Source organism: Podarcis erhardii (genome assembly GCF_964252035.2).
Source record: "Podarcis erhardii genome assembly, chromosome: 7".
NCBI classification, from domain to species: Eukaryota; Metazoa; Chordata; class Lepidosauria; order Squamata; family Lacertidae; genus Podarcis; species Podarcis erhardii.
Window position 1 is genome coordinate 2,442,669 of NC_138511.1, and position 16,721 is coordinate 2,459,389.

The 16,721-nt window shown below is 47.9% G+C and overlaps 1 protein-coding gene across 7 annotated transcripts in view; it reads right to left on the minus strand.

Moving 5' to 3' along the window:
- The window catches only part of ANK1 (ankyrin 1), a 221,804-nt gene that overhangs the window by 122,593 nt on the left and 82,490 nt on the right, over positions 1-16,721 (minus strand). The window contains exon 1 of one of the 7 annotated variants that reach the window (XM_081870001.1): positions 11,935-12,082. The exons of 5 other annotated variants lie outside the window; for them this stretch is intronic. In XM_081870001.1, coding sequence (XP_081726127.1) covers positions 11,935-11,970 — 36 coding nt within the window. In that variant the 5' untranslated portion in view covers positions 11,971-12,082. Of the gene's footprint in view, positions 1-1,202; positions 1,257-11,934; positions 12,083-16,721 lie in introns of those variants that run through there. One more of the 7 variants, XM_081870000.1, reaches the window with a different exon arrangement.

Here is a 16,721-nt window from a genome sequence, read left to right on the forward strand (position 1 = left end):
GAGCATCCCAATTTCCCTTTATTTCACTAGTTTTTCCAGCTCCAAGTTCTCCGCATTTCTGCATCAGTTTGCAATTTTTTAAAAAAGATTCTTCATGAAAATTCATCGGCATTTTAATATAGATATATTACTGTTACACAATTTGTATATACCACTTTGTATATATGCATCATATGCATAATTGTATGCAATTTTGTCTAACAAAATTTGCAAACAAATTTTTCTACCACAATGCATTTTTTGTATATTAGTCTTACTAATATATGCATTTACATGCACACTTTCACGTATGTAAGTATGCATCGTGGTACACATTATTTGTCTGGGGAACTGCATTGCAAACTGCCGAAGTGTGTGTTTTGGTTTGTGATTTGTTTCAGGAAGCTGAAGTTTCCATGTAAATCACACACCTCTCCTGCCCCCAAGTTCTCTGCAATGCACAGAGGAGGGGGTGTCCCTCACTTTGCGCTGGGCAACCACAGGGGTAGCATGGCTTGCAGATCAGCCATCTGAAGGCAAACACACAGATTGCATGCCATCGCTGAGGCTTACTGGAACAGCTGCAACCAAGGAACACTGGCCCTTCCATGCAGAGTAGTGAGTGTGGCCCCACAAAGGGTGACTGCAAGAGAGAGAGATGGTGGAAAGAGGACCAGGGAAAAGTAAAATAAAGCCATTAGCTCACTAAACTTGGACAGGGGAGGACATCAGTTTGCTTGTTTTTCCCGTGCAGAAATGGATTTAGAAGCTTGTCTAAGAGAAGTCTTGTGTGCCCTTCTGCTTGCTCAGTTTTTTATCTGCTGGAGGACAAGACTCTGCAGCTGCCACCACCCTCTGGTCTGAACTTTACATGTTGTCCTAAGGTCCAAACAACTAGGCAGAGCCAAAAGGGAATTTCTCACTCCAGAGGCCTCTAAGGCAACTCAGAAATGGGGAAAGGGTGGCTTGGTATGTCAGCTGGGGGGGGGGGGAGATGGACTCTCCCCTTCTGTGTGAGCTTTCCCCTGCCCTCGAGAGACACATAAATAAGTACATGTGAAGCAACATGCAAACTGAACTTTGAGGGCTGAAATGCTACCCCACCTCCACCCCCCAGTTCTGACAGGCAGGCAATTTCCAGAGCAAGAGAAGCAGGGCGGGGGGGGGGTGAAAGCAGAGGGACAGGAGGCTTTGTGCGAAGGAAAAGCACATTTTATACTCACAGCACTGCCTGGCCCAGACTTCCCTTGCCGTGCTGCCATAGCCCAGCGCTTGAGCCGAAACCTGAGCCCAGCTTCAATCTCTCCCTCTCTCGCTCTTCCTCCCTTAGCTATTCCCCACCTTTGGGTGAGCCGGAAAGTTGCGTTGCATCCTGTCTAAAAATATAGGCTGCCTTCCTCCTGCCTCTGTGGCCGCTGCAGGGTGAGCCAGATGCTAATGGAAGATGTTCCGCTTCTCCTTCTTCTTCTTGCCATCATTATGTCAGGCAGGGATATTTAATAGCTGCCTGCCTCTCAGCAACAAGCGGCTGCTGGCTGCCAACCCATTGGCGGCGGGGGGGGGGGGTGTCAGCAGAGATGCAGGTGCCAGGGCCTCAGGGGGAATGCTGGTCAGCAGGCAGGGGAATCAATGGGTGGCAAGCTTGCCACAAGCAAAACAGAGCCAGGCCAAGGCATTCTGGTGCCTAAAGCAGGGGCAGGCAAAGGGCTCAGCTCTTGTCCAGGGGAGACTCTCCTGCACAAACAGGGATGGGCAAACTCGGTCAATTTTGGCTTCTCCCAACTCCTTTTTCCGATTTCTTCAGTGTAGTTCCCCACATTTACACATCAGTTTTTGATCCATTTATTCTTTAAGTTTCTGCTTAGAGATTTTCCTAGTGTACACATTTTTGCAAGCATTCCCCCCCCTAATATAATGTGTTTTTAATGTCCTTAAAATATGCATTTGAAGGCAATACTCCCCCCACCCCCAAGCACTACTGGGTCAAGTTGGTACTAGCTCAAGACTAGGTTACTTGAGATTTATCCCTTTTATCCCCAGTAGATCACTGTGGTCTGAGAAAAAGCTTCTCCTGCAAGTTCCGAAGATCCCACAAGCGGTTATTCTGCAGTAACTCAGAGCAGGGCTTTTAGTGTTGCTGCTCATGTTCGGTGGAACAGCATTCCTGTCCAGATGTGTCAGGAACCCACAAACTGCACTTTCCAGCGGAAGACGTTTTTCTTCCAACAGACTGTCTCACCTTGACTCTCTGCCACAGCTGTCAGCTCTGTACTGTTTTTAAGTTTATCTGCCATTATTTCCTGTGCTGTTTTAAACTGTTTTGGGGCTGATTTTATTGTATTTTTACATTGCCATGAAATGTATGTACAAGGAGATAACAAAAACAACACTTGCCTGCGAGTGCTCCAGTTGGAGAACAGCCTTTACCAAAGGTGTCATGGGCTTTGAAGACACTCGAACTCAGGACGCAAGGGAGAAATGTGCTAAGAGGAAGGCACGCTTGGCAAAGCCACACCGTGATCAACTCCCCCCAGAAACTAATGTCCCCACTGTGGAAGGACGTGTGGATCCAGAATTGGCCTCCACAGTCACTTAGGGCCTCATTGTTAAAACCGTGTTCATGGAAGACAATCTTACTTGGCTACGAGTGATCGAGAAAGAAAGAAAGAAAGAAAGAAAGAAAGAAAGAAAGAAAGAAAGAAAGAAAGAAAGAAAGAAAGAAATGTTTTTAATTTAACTGCCATTATTTCCTGTACTGTTTTAAACTGCTTTTGGGCTGATTTTATTGTATTTTGTACATTGGCATGAAATGTATGTACAATGAGATCATCATCATCATCATCATCATCATCATCATCATCATCATCATCTTTGTATGCATTGTATTCTCCTTTCATCCAAGCTCCAGGTGGCATACATGTTTCTCGCACTCCCTTGTTTTCTCCTCACAACAGCCCTGTGAGGTAGGTTAGTCTGAGAGGCAGTGAATGGCCCAGGGACATCCAGTGAGCACGACTGGAGGAGGAGGGGTTTGGCCAAGAATCGCCCAAAAACTAGCCCAATGCTCAAATCTCACCACTATGCCACATGGGCTTTCTTGCTGTCTCTGTTCCTCTCCACTACACAGGCTTGGCAAACTCTTGCATCACTGGGGTCCAGAAGAGTATTTTGGAGAGGAGGGACCATAAGCAGAAACTTCCAGACAGAGTCTGTAGAACTGGGATGGCGCTTGCTCCATTATTCCACAGACCTGGGGCTTGCAGTGTGGAAAGGGAAGCCACCCAGAGGTTGGTGGGCCACAACACCAATCCCCCTTGACCCCTGGCTATGCTGACTAGGGCTGGGGGGAGGGGGATCCCAGCATCACCTGGTGGCATGACAGCTGCTGCCCCTGCCGTGTGGGGTGCTTGTGTGCACACAGACATGCACATCAACATCCCAGGCATGTAGCTGAAGAACATCGTAAGGGGAAGAGCCCACATCACAATTCCAGAGCAAAAAGCACAGGAAAGGACAGGCAGCAGGGCCAGTGTGCCCTGGGAGAATGGGTGTGGCCAGAGGAGAGTCTCAGGAGCTGGAGAGGGAGGCCCAGTTGCCCTATTCCGTCTGCAGAGCTGAGGTTCCCCACCCATGAGCTACAGCATCTGTCTCAGTCCAGGGTCTGTTCCAGTCTAAGCTGGAGATACAAGAGCATGTTAAGGAAGAGGCTCCCCTCCGTGCAAATGACCTTGCCATGACCTTTAGTGATGGACTCTGCAAGGAGAGGGCACTCCAGGGAACCAGTAATGGAAGCAATTTGACATCTGGATCTCTGGACTGCACTGCAGGATTTAGAAAACAACACTCTCTGGGTTTGCATCAGTGCCAACCTTGACTTTTAAAGTGGGATTTAAAAAATGGTCCCGTAGGTGGCAAAGGTGCTGGGGGAGCCTGGAGAAAGCCAGAGGGTTCAGGGTAGAGACCCAGCATTACCCGCCACAGCATGCCAGCATTTGTCAACCTGGTGCACCGCAACTCCCATCAGCTCCTTTATGGGGTGATGGGAGTTGTAGTCCAAAACTCCTGCAGGTGCTGGCTGGGCAAAGGCTGCCTTAAGGCTTGTTCCTTCAGCAGACCAGCAGCAGGGCTTGTGGCACAGAGGCAGCAGCCTTCTAAACTCACTTCAAGTGAAATATCAAGCAAGGGGAGGCAGAGATGGGCTGCAGACTGGAAATCTGACGGGGGATGACAGCGTTCCTCACCCTGGTCCTCCCCACCCTGATGGCCTGAACTATGTTTTAGATCAAGGGGAGGAAAGAACAAAACACATAAAGAATCAGGGCTTCCAAGTCACCCTTTAAGTAACCCCAGCTGCATCCCTAGATCCTTGGAATGGAACAGCAAGAAATAATAAAATAAAATAAAATAAAATAAAATAAAATAAAATAAAATAAAATAAAATAAAATAAAATAAAATAAAATAAAATAAAATAAAATAATAAAATAAAATAAAATAAAATAAAATAAAATAAAATAAATACCACAACACCTCTGTGCATCAAATGCTGCAAAGTGCAATGGACATAGCAGGGCAGCTCAGGCTGCTTTCCCAGACAGATGCCATCACCCAGCAGTTCCACCCAACTCCACATAATTCTGCACTGGACTGATAAGGAAAGGTTCTAGAGAATTCCACCTTCTTTCATGAAGCAGACAAATTTATCAGCTACAAGACGTTTGGTGCTGTACTCAGCATGTGTGTCAAGTTGCCGGTTTTTGGACTGCAGCAAAGAGCAGGCGCTCAGCACAGACCCATTGAGTTCAAAGGCCAGAAACTCCAAAGAGGCATCTGGCTGGAAGCTGGGAAGGCGGCTACATCCAGAAGGGCTCTTCTTAAGTTCTTTACCCCCAAGCTCTTCTGAATGGTGCCTGGTGCAAAAGACATACACCCAGAATGGAAGGATCCTGAGCCCCAAATTGTGGTTTGAGTAACCAGAAGCTGAGATCACAGCCCTACTGTACAAAAATCCAGTCTAAAATAAAGCTAGAAGTCAGAACAACCCACTTCCAGAGCAAAGCCGACTCCTGCTGCCTGTTCTGGCGAAATGCACAGCTTCTCATGCGTGTCCCAAGAGACAACAGCCATCTTCCCATCAGGAAGTTGCCTGACTCCTAACTTAGCCCACCCAAGAGCAGAGGACAGTGTCTTATTCAGAGTCAGACTATTTCCCCACTGAGCTCAGTACTGCCTACACTGGCTGGCAGTGGCTCTCCAGGTTTTACGCAGGGAGTCTTTTGCAGCTGGACCAGGAGATGCGGAGACTAAACCTGCTGGGACCTTCTGCATGCAAAGCAGATGCTCCCCCTGAGCTAAGGCTCTTCCAGCCTCAATGCCGCTCTCTGCTCCCAGACAATTAGCCCATGGATCTAGCCTGGAACCAGCCGCTTCCTTTCGTCTGCAGGCTCAGAAGTGCATCCTGATGTGGGCTCTTATGTCTTAGCACCAAGCAATCTTCCTCAAACCAAGAAAACTCAACACTTCCACCTAATGGCAAAATGGCGCCTCTACAGTCAAGACCCCTCAAGCACCAGTGTGGCTTGGCGCATTGCTAAGTGTCATCTCATCCCTGGCCAAGATTTCATGGCTGCCTGCTCTGCAGGTCTTTTCCTTGAGTCTCGTGCTGTTCTTTCCCCCTCGCCCCAGCTTCCAAAATCAGAATTACTCCACAAGTATCCATCAGTTGCTGCTGTTTTATTTCTTGCCAGCAGAATTAAGAAATGAACCTGATGTTAGATTAGACACGGACATTTGACTGAAGATCCCTCTAATGCACTTAGCCGTTTTCACAAAGCAGGAGAAGCAAACGTAAAGAGAGAGACAGGAAAACAGGAGGATAGATCCCTGGTGGAGACCCTGCCCCAAGGACCTTATAGTTTAAAGCAAGAAGGAACAGCAACAAGGGATGAATGCAAGCAGAGGCAGCCAAGCGTACTTAGGTTTTTGTTAATCTTCAAAGCCATAATGGGAATTGTTCATTAACTCCTCATGGCTATGAACTGCTAAAGCTGCCTGAGACTGAATCTGACCCTGGGACCCTCCAGCCTCCACCAACATGGTGCCCTGAGGATGCTTTGGGTGACAAGTCCCATCAGCGCCAGCCAGCAGGGACTTCCTGGTCCACAGCTCAGACTCTCAGGCAGCAGTTCTGTGTGCACTTGCCCGGGAGTAAGCCCCACTGAACACAGGGAGATAGTTGGAAGTACAACAGCAGGGACCGTTCAGTTTGTGTGACTTATGGGGTTAATTCTGTTGCTGGTGTGGCTGGAAGCAGACTTTGACTGGCTGGAGATTTTAGTCTGTTGGGAGTTAGCAGTTTCTCCCTGGATTTTGTCTGCTTTATTCCAGCTACTCTGCTAACAGAGACACATGCCTAGGATTGCAGCATTTGCTACTGCATTGCATCCGCTCTATACAGTGGTACCTCAGGTTAAGAACTTAACTCGTTCCGGAGGTCCGTTCTTAACCTGAAACTGTTCTTAACCTGAAGCACCACTTTAGCTAATAGGGCCTCCCGCTGCTGCCGCGCCGCTGCTGCGTGATTTCTGTTCTCATTCTGAAGCAAAATGCTTAACCCAAGGTACTATTTCTGGGTTAGCGGAGTCTGTAACCTGAAGCGTCTGTAACCTGAAGCGTCTGTAACCCAAGGTACCACTGTAGTTAATAACAGTCTTATGTAAACTGCTTGGTGAGATCCATCTGAAAAGCAGTATATAAATATGGTAAATAAGTAATAACAAATCACACCAAGCAGGGGAGGGACATTTAGGAACACAGGAGGAGGCTGTCTTATACTGGATCAGACCACTGATCTATCTACCTCAGTATTGTCTGAGCAGCAGTGGTTCTTTTAGGCAGGTGACACTCTGAGCCCCACCTGGAGATGCCAGGGACTGATCCTGGGACCTTCTGCATGGAAGGCAGAGGCTCTGCTGCTGAGATAGGGCCAGGGCTATTTATCCAGGAAAAGAGGTGCCAGAACTCACCAGGAACACCAGAGAGGGGCTGGAACCTCTAGCGAGTTCTAGGCTCGTGACTCTAGTGAGCCCTGCATATGGCCCTTCCCTGGCAGTGTGGTTCTTTTCCTGGAGGGCGTCAACGGCTGCTATTGCTTTGTCCCATCTCCACTGCTGCAGGCAGGATGCCTCTGGGCACCAGTTGCTGGGAATCACAAGCAGGGAAAGACCCTGCCTGCCTCGCCCTCCATGAAGGAGTCTAACCCTCCTTGAAAGCCATCCACGTGGATGGCCATCATCCTCAGCTTGGCTGGATCAGCCCAATGGTCCATCTAGCGCAGCATCCTCTTCTCAGAATGGCCAGCCAGATGCCCAGGGAAAGTCCCAAAGTGCTTTCCCCACATGTGCTCAGAGGCAGATCACGTTCAACAGGAGAGAGAGAGAGAGAGAGAGAGAGAGAGAGAGAGAGAGAGAGAAGCCACCATGCTTGGAAGCCACTGCCATCCTTCATTAAAAGAATTCATGTGTCTGCCGATTGCCACAGGCAACACACACATTTCCCCAGCATGCACACACAGTTAAAAACGTGTGTGCAGGAGACTGTCACACATGACGTTCTACATCAGTCTCGTCTCCTGCAGATGTTTTGGATGAGCGGAAGCTGTAGTCCAAAACATCAGGAGGACCCAAGGCTGGTGAATGCTTGCCTGTTTCCTGCACAGACGAGCCTCTTGTGTTGGCTTTGCAATACGTGAAGTGCCTCTTGTTTCCAACAAAGCTGAAAGAGAGCAGCCAACAGAGCTTTCTCCCAACCTCCTGGCTTCCTTTCTGCCATCCCCTCTGCCAGCTGAAACCTTCATATAGCTCCCTCTGACCAAGCATCTTGATTTCCCACTTTTAGCAAATTTGATGGTGGGAAAAATGAGTTTTGAACGAGCCAGGCAGCTACTGGCAAGGAGGCCTGTTTCCAGAAACACAAAACTCCTTTGCTGCAATTTGATACAAATGCTGAAGCTGCTCGGGCAGCAAAGTGGGGGGAACTTAGCTTTAGAAAGAGCCAGCCTCCGAGAGTAAGGCTCCGTGACACTAAGTGGGGGTCACTAAGGACAGTCTCACTGTGGTGCATCCAAGGATGGCCCCTGACCGCCTGCCCCAGGGGCTGGCACCAAAGTCACAGCCACCGTTCTGTGCGCAGGAGCATACTTGTGAGGCCCTTCCGATGGACTGGGTGAGCTGGTGCAGAGGCTCAGAATGTTCCGTTGCTCACAGAATCTAGCAGCTTGCAGTCCAACTTTTGTGAGGCGAGGGAAAGCGGTCCATTTGGCTGGGAATTAAAACCTCACACAATGGGAAGCTGAGGAACTGGGGAGAAGTCTCAGAATGTAGGGAACCTAAGGAGTATGAGCGAAGAGCCTGAGAGGAAGTACGCAGAGCAGGAAGAACTGGAAAAGAGAAGCCTGAAGGGAGTGTGGTTGGAAGATGGGGGAAAGGGCACCAAAGCAAGAAAATCAAAGAAGAAACCTCACAGCACAAACTCAGGAAGGAGCTTTAATTTATTTATTGTCTTTTTACCCCAACTTTTCTCCACAGAGTTCAATGTGTTGCATATGTCTTGTGTCTTCATCCCCACATTTTATCCTCACAACAATCATATGAGGAAGGCTAGGCTGAGAAAGTGTGACTGGCCCAAGGCCCCCTTGTGAATTTCGGGTGGCTGAGGGAGGATTCAAATCCTGGTCTCTCAGGTCCTAGTCCAACACTCTGACCCAGCCTTTCTCAACCTTAGGTTCCCAGACATTGTTGGACTACAACTCCCATGATCCACAGCCAGCAGGGGCAGCAATCAGGGATGATGTGAGTGCTAGTCCAACAACATCTGGGAACGGAAGGCTGAGCAAGGCTCCTCTAACCGCTCCACAACACAGGCTTCTTATGCCTGGTTGGGGCAGGGGGAGTCTTAAGAGACAAGGCACTTCAAGGAAGTTGGGGCAAAGCAGGCAGTGGCCCAGAAAGCAGGCATGCAAAGGAGCTTGGGAGTCAGTCAGGGAACTGAAGAAAGGAGGAACCAAAGGGAAAGGAGGGGTGGGAGGTGTCTGCGGAATCTGTGCATCGGGCCCAGGGAAAGGAGGGCTCTGAAGAATTAGCAGGAAATATGTAGGCAAGGGAAGAAGAAGAAGAAGAAGAAGAAGAAGAAGAAGAAGAAGAGGAAGAAGAAGAAGAAGAGTGCCAGTCCAAAACATCTGGAAAGTACAAGGTTAGAGAAGGCTGGTGACGTTAATCAGTCTTCAGCACCATGCAGAAGTGTGTGCAGGAGCCGCCCTCACACCCAAAAGCTCCTAGAACTTTGATAAGGAGTTCTTGCTCATTAATCTCTGAGCAGCAAACCTGACATGGGTGGCACTTTCCAAATAGCAAGGTAAGGAGATGCTCTGGAAGGCCACAGCAACCTCGGCCAATAGCCGGATCCCAGAAAACGGGGCCCCTCCTGCAGGAAGTAAGGCAGCCATGGCTGCCTTTGCCCCCAGCCAGCCTAGTCATCCAACCCTGCTCTCCACGCTTCAGGCATAAACCGGGAGACAGGATGGGCTACAAGGGGAGGCAGGGGGCAGGCAGCGCAGAGGAACAATATTGGAACATAGCAAGGTGCCTTTTATGAGTCAGACCCTTCATCCATCTAGCTCTATATTGCCTGCACTGACTGGCAGCAGCTCTCTGGGGTTTCAAGCAGTGTTCTCTCTGAGCCCTACCTGGAGATGCTGCTGGGGATTCAACCTGGGGCCTTCAGCAGGTACTGCAAGCGCTCAGATTTGGTGCGAGACCACTTTCTCTGCTCCTCTGTAGAAGAGGCTGCCTGCTACATCTCTGCATGATCCTGCTGCATTGGGCAGAAGGAATCACCCTGCTCTGACCAGTGTAAAGATGCTGCAGAATTACATACCCTCAACTGAGTCTGACTGACGCATCTCTGAATAAGTTTTGACTTGGAATTGCACCTGCTTTCTCCCAACAGTGACTCATGCAGAAGGCCGCTTTTCTGGAGGCAGGCAATTTTGACGCACTCTGCAAGCAAAGCTTTTGGGGGTGCCAGCCTCTCACAAAATCCTCCATTGCTGATTTAGTGGTGCAGCCACCAGGGATCTGTAGTGTTGCTTTCCCAGCTTATGATGGACTTACAAAATTTTGAAACCACAAAGTACGACCAAAATATTAGAAAAGGGGACAATGCTTTGCAATAAGGGCCATACAATAACCTGCAAAACAAATCAATCAAGAGAGCAGCAAAAATATACCCCCAAGAGACTGCAAAATGCCCTGGAGCAAGCTTAGAGGCAGTTTTAGCAGTCATGTCCCCTGACCCTGGATTTTTAGCACCACCAGCAAACAGAGGAAGAAGCCACAACACAGACTGAAATGGGTGGGGCTGAGAACCTCCGCAACAGACACACACACACACACACACACACACACACACACACAGAGGGAACCCATTTCAGAAGCCATTCCCTCCAGCTTCCCAGCAAAAGTCTGCTAACAGAGCATTAATTCTACCAATCTGTTCCCTCTCAGCTTTTTTAGCCGGGTGGAAGCAAGACAAGTTCACACCTGCTTGGCCTAGACATTCTGGACGAAGAAGGCTCAGAGCAGAGAACTGTCTGCTGTGATCTATCCAAGCCCAAAGAGAGAACTCTGGCAAGGCAGCCAAACAAGGAGAAGGATTCAGCAAGAGCAAAGAGGAGGCATCTTTCCTGCAGCCCAGTTCCTGCCAGCTCAGCATATCCAGGCTGGTGGCCAGGCAGCAAGGCTTTCAAAGCACCAGCCCTGGGTCTTGCCTCCAAGGAGGTTTGCCAGCTACTCTGGAGAGTGTGGTTTTGAATGCAAGAAATGCAGGGAGTCCCTAATTCTCTCTCTCTCTCTCTCAGCTCATCCAGACTTCCTTTAGTGCCGCGTTTTGAGGCACAGGTCCGTGCTTTAAAGTTCTGTGTCTGACCGTGGTGATTTGGTTTGGTTTTTTGTCCCAGCGCTCCTCTCAGAAAAAACAGCATTTTACTGTTGAATCGGCACAAATGGCAATTGGGTTTTCTGCTGTTTGTTCCGATCAATGGTAAAACACAAGTTTTGCCAGGGGCAGCACCAGGACCCAAAACAGCAACCATCACTCAGACACAGATCAGATTGCGCCCAAACCTGTCTACAGCAGCTAGCAAAAGAAGTGCAGAAACAGGCAGCTGGTGTTGTAGGTTTCTGTTGCATTTCAAAAGCCTGCAGACCCTGTGTGACCATTAGCAATAGTGGTGCCTTGTATACCAAGGCAAGCCAGGCTCCTTCCAAAAAGCCTGCAGACACCTCTCTCTTGATGCTGTTTTGGCTACATAAGAGTCCACCCTCAGAAAATCAGTTTGCTACTATAAGGAGGTACCGCCAGCCAGTCCTTTTTTTCCTGGGGGTACTCAAGGGTACAGCGTACTGGCCCCTATCCCTCCCCCCAAATATTAGAAGTGTGGCACTTCCTGCAACAACTGCATGGTGAATACTGGCACCTTCTTTTCTTTTCTTTTCTTTTCTTTTCTTTTCTTTTCTTTTCTTTTCTTTTCTTTTCTTTTCTTTTCTTTTCTTTGAAAAAGCACTGCTGCCTGCCTGCCTGCCTCTAGGTCAGGGGTCAGCAAACTTTTTCAGCAGGGGCCGGTCCACTGTCCCTCAGACCTTGTGGGGGGCCAGACTACATTTTGAAAAATAATAATGAATGAATTCCTATGCCCCACAAATAACCCAGAGATGCATTTTAAATAAAAGCACACATTCTACTCATGTAAAAACACGCTGATTCCCAGACCATCCGTGGGACAGATTTAGAAGGCGATTGGGCCGGATCCAGCCCCCGGGCCTTAGTTTGCCCACCCATGCTCTAAGTCAAGTCTAGGATTGAAAGGACACCCAAGCAAAATCTGCTGTACCAATACTTACTCTGCACTGGCTCCATTGCCATACGGAACCCGACATCGCCGCTGCTTGCTCCAGGAAAGCAAGTGGACCCCCCCAATGCTTTCAGGCTTCACACTCAAAGAATGGGGCTCACTGCTGAACTTTCTTCCGCCACACAGACGCTCCACACCAGGAGGAGTGGCAGATGATAGAAGGAGGAGTGGCAGAGATGGGGCACAGCATAATCGGCAGGCACAGAGAAGCTGCAGCGCCTGCTGCAGGGGAGGCCCCCCTTCTGGGACTGTGAGATTATACAGAAGGCAGGACAACAGAGCTCATGAACTTTGCCTTATCGCAGAACACAGTCCATAAACAAGCTCACGGCTTGGGATGATTTCGTTGTAGCCATTAAATAAAGCCTCACTGGCAGATGTAGCAAGGAGACCAAGCAGATAATAAGCCTTGGCATTGATGTAGCGTTGTTTTAATTTTAAAAATGTTACACCTCACCCTTTGTCACTTTGCTCTAAGGTAGCTTCCCACATTCCTAGCCTAATGTAGAGTGCATTCCTAGTGGGCAGAGCAATTTGCATACATTAGCCCAGTAATCTTCACAACAGCCCTGCAAATAGGCTATTGCTTTTATTGTTGTCACTGTGTGTTCTTCTTCTTCTTCTTCTTCTTCTTCTTCTTCTTCTTCTTCTTCTTCTTCTTCTTCTTCCCTGCCCATTTGACTGGGTTACCCCAGCCACTTGTTAGTTGCTTGTTACCTACAAGGGCCCTGTCATTGTCTGCATTGTAAATCAGGGAAGGGTTGTAGCTCAGGTGTAGAGCACCTGCTGTGCATGCAGAAGGTCCAAATGGCAACATTCCCAGGGGGTGGGGGTGAGAGAGACTCCTGCTTAAAAACCTCAGCCAGCCACTGTCAGCCACTGTAGACAACACTGCGCTAGATGGACTAGTGGTCTGGCTCAGTCTATGGCAGCTTCCTGAGTTTCTAAACTAGTTGCCCCAAGTTCAGACTGCATCGCTCTTACAAGCCACTCTGGAGTTCCTGTAGCAATAACTTTCAGCACTTTGGAACTAAACTAAGTTTTTCTGTCTGAGCAACTTTTTCTGAATGCTGTATAGATATGGCTATGAATCTGACCTTTGGGGAGTTTGTAAGTAAACCATTTTTAACTTACCAAACACGTGATCTTTTTCTATGCTAGGGAAGATGGAAACTTTGGAACTCATATTTTAAAGGTCTAATAGTCAATATTGCCACTGGGCTGGGCTGGGCCCAAACCTGGATCTTGGCATCCAGGGAATTCTCCTTTCTATATATCTCTTTTATGTCCTTTGCATCAACGTATTTGCCCTAATGAATCAGCTTCCATGGAAAAGCTCTGAGTAGTCTGGGGAGCTCCAGAACTGTGAGTCACATTTGTTTCAACATGGCAGTAATGGGAGAGTTTCCTGAGGGACTGTGTCCCATACTGATCAGTGGGAAGCAGCAAAGAAATTCCACCCCAGAGGCAGAAGCACTTTCCAGACTGCAGCTCAAGTCCCTTAGCCTTATAAAGAAACTGGCAGCATATATATATTTTCCATGGAGAGTAGAAGCCTTGCTAATTTTCAGTATTTTGAATGCACCTCTGCAATTCTCAATAGAAATCTGCATTCTAGGATTTACAGCATCGTCACAGACACAAAGGTATCTTCGCCTTCAAGTCTTGCACTGTTTTCACTCATTCTTAAGAATGATTTAATGGATGTTATGTCTCCTTGCGTGGGGAAGGAGACTGACAAAGATTATAAAATAAAGATGAGATAGAGGCCCTTGCACAGCTCAGGCCAAAGCATGACTAATCTTCAAGCTTTCGTCAGGTCATCTCCGCTGGCCTTTCACTGTCCAAAAGGCTTCTCTCCACTGGTTTTGCTTACTTGTTTGCACTTCCCGCTTTGCCAAGGGAAAGAGCCCCAAAGCATAGAAAGGGCAGGAAGGGAGAGCAGACAAGAGCCATTTAAAAAGGGGAATATAAAACAGCAGCACAGAGTTGAATAGCAGATCCGGGGGCCACAGAGAACTCAAACAGGATTTAATTCTAGTCTGCATGTTTAAGTGAACCAACTAGATTTACATTTCCTGGTCTAATATGCAGGTCGGAATGCAGTTTTCCTAATTTTGCCGTACAATGTGTAAAAAAATGTGTAATGATACAGAAGCTAGAAGGAACAGACTTAGGAATGAATACCTCTGAAACTGGCAAAGACAGGAAATGGATTATTTGTCCTTAGTAAGTAAGGACAAGGAGCTTGCACTGCACACAGTATTTGCTTGCCTGAAATGTTCTGCAACCTTCCTGAAGACTCCTGGAATTCCACCCACATTTACTTTCTTTTCATACAATTCCAAGAGCTACCAGGAAAGCTACAAAGACCAAACCTCCAGCTATCTGCCCTCAAGAAATCAAAATCGCAAAAAGAGGCACAGCTCTGGTATGACCAGGGGGAGAAAAGCTTCTTTCTCCCTGTCCACCTTTCTCAACCCCAGGAAGATGTTTCTCCACTTCCTTCTGAGTGCAAAATTAGATATTATACAAAAAATGCATGAAGATTCTCCTGCCACAAAGGGACACAGATTAGTGGTCCTCAGAGGACCTTTGCTCCCCCTTTGCTCCCTGCTGGTGGTCCTCCTCTTTACATGGGGAAAGGGAAGGGCCGCTTGTGCAATTTATAAGTTGAAGGCTCTGAGAATGCTGGGAATTCGGATGCAGACCTAACTGGGTAGCAGGGTTGTGCTTCCAAAGGACCTGTTCACTGAGCATTTAACCTTGATTTGCTTGCAGGAAGATTAGAGGACTTTATGTCAAAACAGGTTCTATCCCACACTTCCCATCATTTCCCCATCACTTTCCTTATTGCAAAAAACCCCCTGATTTTTGGAGGAAGTCATAGAATCTGAGAGCTGGAAGGGATCCCGAGGGGCTAGTGCAACCCCCTGCAATGCAGGCATTTCAGCTAAAGCATCCCTGATAGATGACCATCCAAGCTCTGCTTAAAAGCCTCCCAAGGGAGACCATTCCACTGTTGAATAGCTATTACTGTCAGAAAGTTCTTCCTGATGTTTAGCTGGCATCTCCTTTCTTGTAACTTGAAGCCATTGGTTCGAGTCCTACAAGCATGCTCCCACTTCCACGTGACAGCCCTTGAGATATTTGAAGCTAGCTATCATGTCTCCTCTCAGTCTCCTCTTTCCCAGGCTAAACATACCCAGCTCCTTCAACCATTCCTCATAAGACTCAGTTTCCAGACCCCTGATCATCTTGGTTGCCCTCCTCTGCACACATTCCAGCTTGCCAACATCCTTCTTAAATTGTGGTACCCAGAATCAGACACAGTATTCCAGGTGTGGTCTGACCAAGGCAGAATAGAGTGGTACAATTACCACAAAGGGGTTTGTTGTTCAAGAGTGCAAAATTAGCAATAACTGCATAACCTGAACTTGGCAGTATGTGATGGAATCCCACCCAAAAATAACACCAGCCTGGAAGTGCCCAGAATAATCTATGTAATATTCTGGCCTTGACAGTAAGGCCACAAAACTTAACAGCTCACAACAGCTTCACTCTGGTCCCATGTAAGTCCCTTGTAGCCGAGGGCTGTAGCTCAGTGGTACAGCATCTCCTCCGCATGCAGAAGCTCCTGGGTTCAATCCCTTTCATCTGCAGGTGAAACCCTGGAGTGCAGACAATACTGAGTTAAAAGGGCCAGGGCTCTGCCTTCTCATAAAGAGAGTTGCTATCATTTTAAAGGAAAAGCAGCTGTGGGAGTTGCCCCTTCTTTCAATGAGGGTGGAGTGTTGGAGCACTTAACCCTCTCACTCCCTATTATTTTCTTCACTCACAATGGCTTGTCCTGGACTGCCACGGTCCTGCATCTTACCCCTTCAAGCTAGGAAACGAGGAATTTTGAGGGATTCATTCATTTGTCCGTTCGTTCATTCATTCATTTATTCATTTATCTATCCATCCCTCCATCCATCTTCACATCTCTATATCCCACCTTTCCTCAATTGACTTGTAAGTGGCATCTATGGCTCTCTCCTTTCCCATTTTATCCTTACAAAACCCTGTAAAGCAAATTAGGCTGAGAGAGACTGGCCCAAAGTCACCCTACTAACCTTCATGGCTGGGCGAGGATTTGAATCCAGGCCTCCCAGGTCCCAATCCAAGACTCTGGCCACTTAACACCGTGCTGCATCCCCTTCCAGAGTGAAAGCACCCACATACAGACCTCGCACAGATACTGTTTGCGCATCTTTAGGCTAAGGCCTAGTTTAGCTGTCATTCATCAGGGCGTCAAAGCCAGGCAGGATGCAATGATTTAATACAGGGATCACTAATTGTTTTCGTTAGCTATTTGCAGATGGCAGAGGCTCCAACCTGGAGAGATTTATCTGTCTTGCTCCATCAATTACTTTGCTACTTTAATTGTGATTCCTTCCATGCACTCACCCATTGATTGGCCTGTTTACATCTCACCTCCCTCAACCCATCGCTCTTTCAGCTCTTGTCAGGGCTGGAGGAATGAGAGACTGCCCCCTCCATCACATGCAGCTAGCTATGGCATCCTCTTTGGGACAGAGATACCCCTGACAGGACTGAGAGATGGGTTAATATTCTAGAGAGAAAGACACCCCACTGTCTTTCTAATGCAACAGCAGAAGTACTATCTATGCACTGGGAGTTTGATAAGGAGGGGGCAAGTTAACGCAGAATGAGCATCTGCACAGTTGTTTAAAGAAAAAAGCAGCAGAGGAAAAGCTTCATTCCAAAATAAGG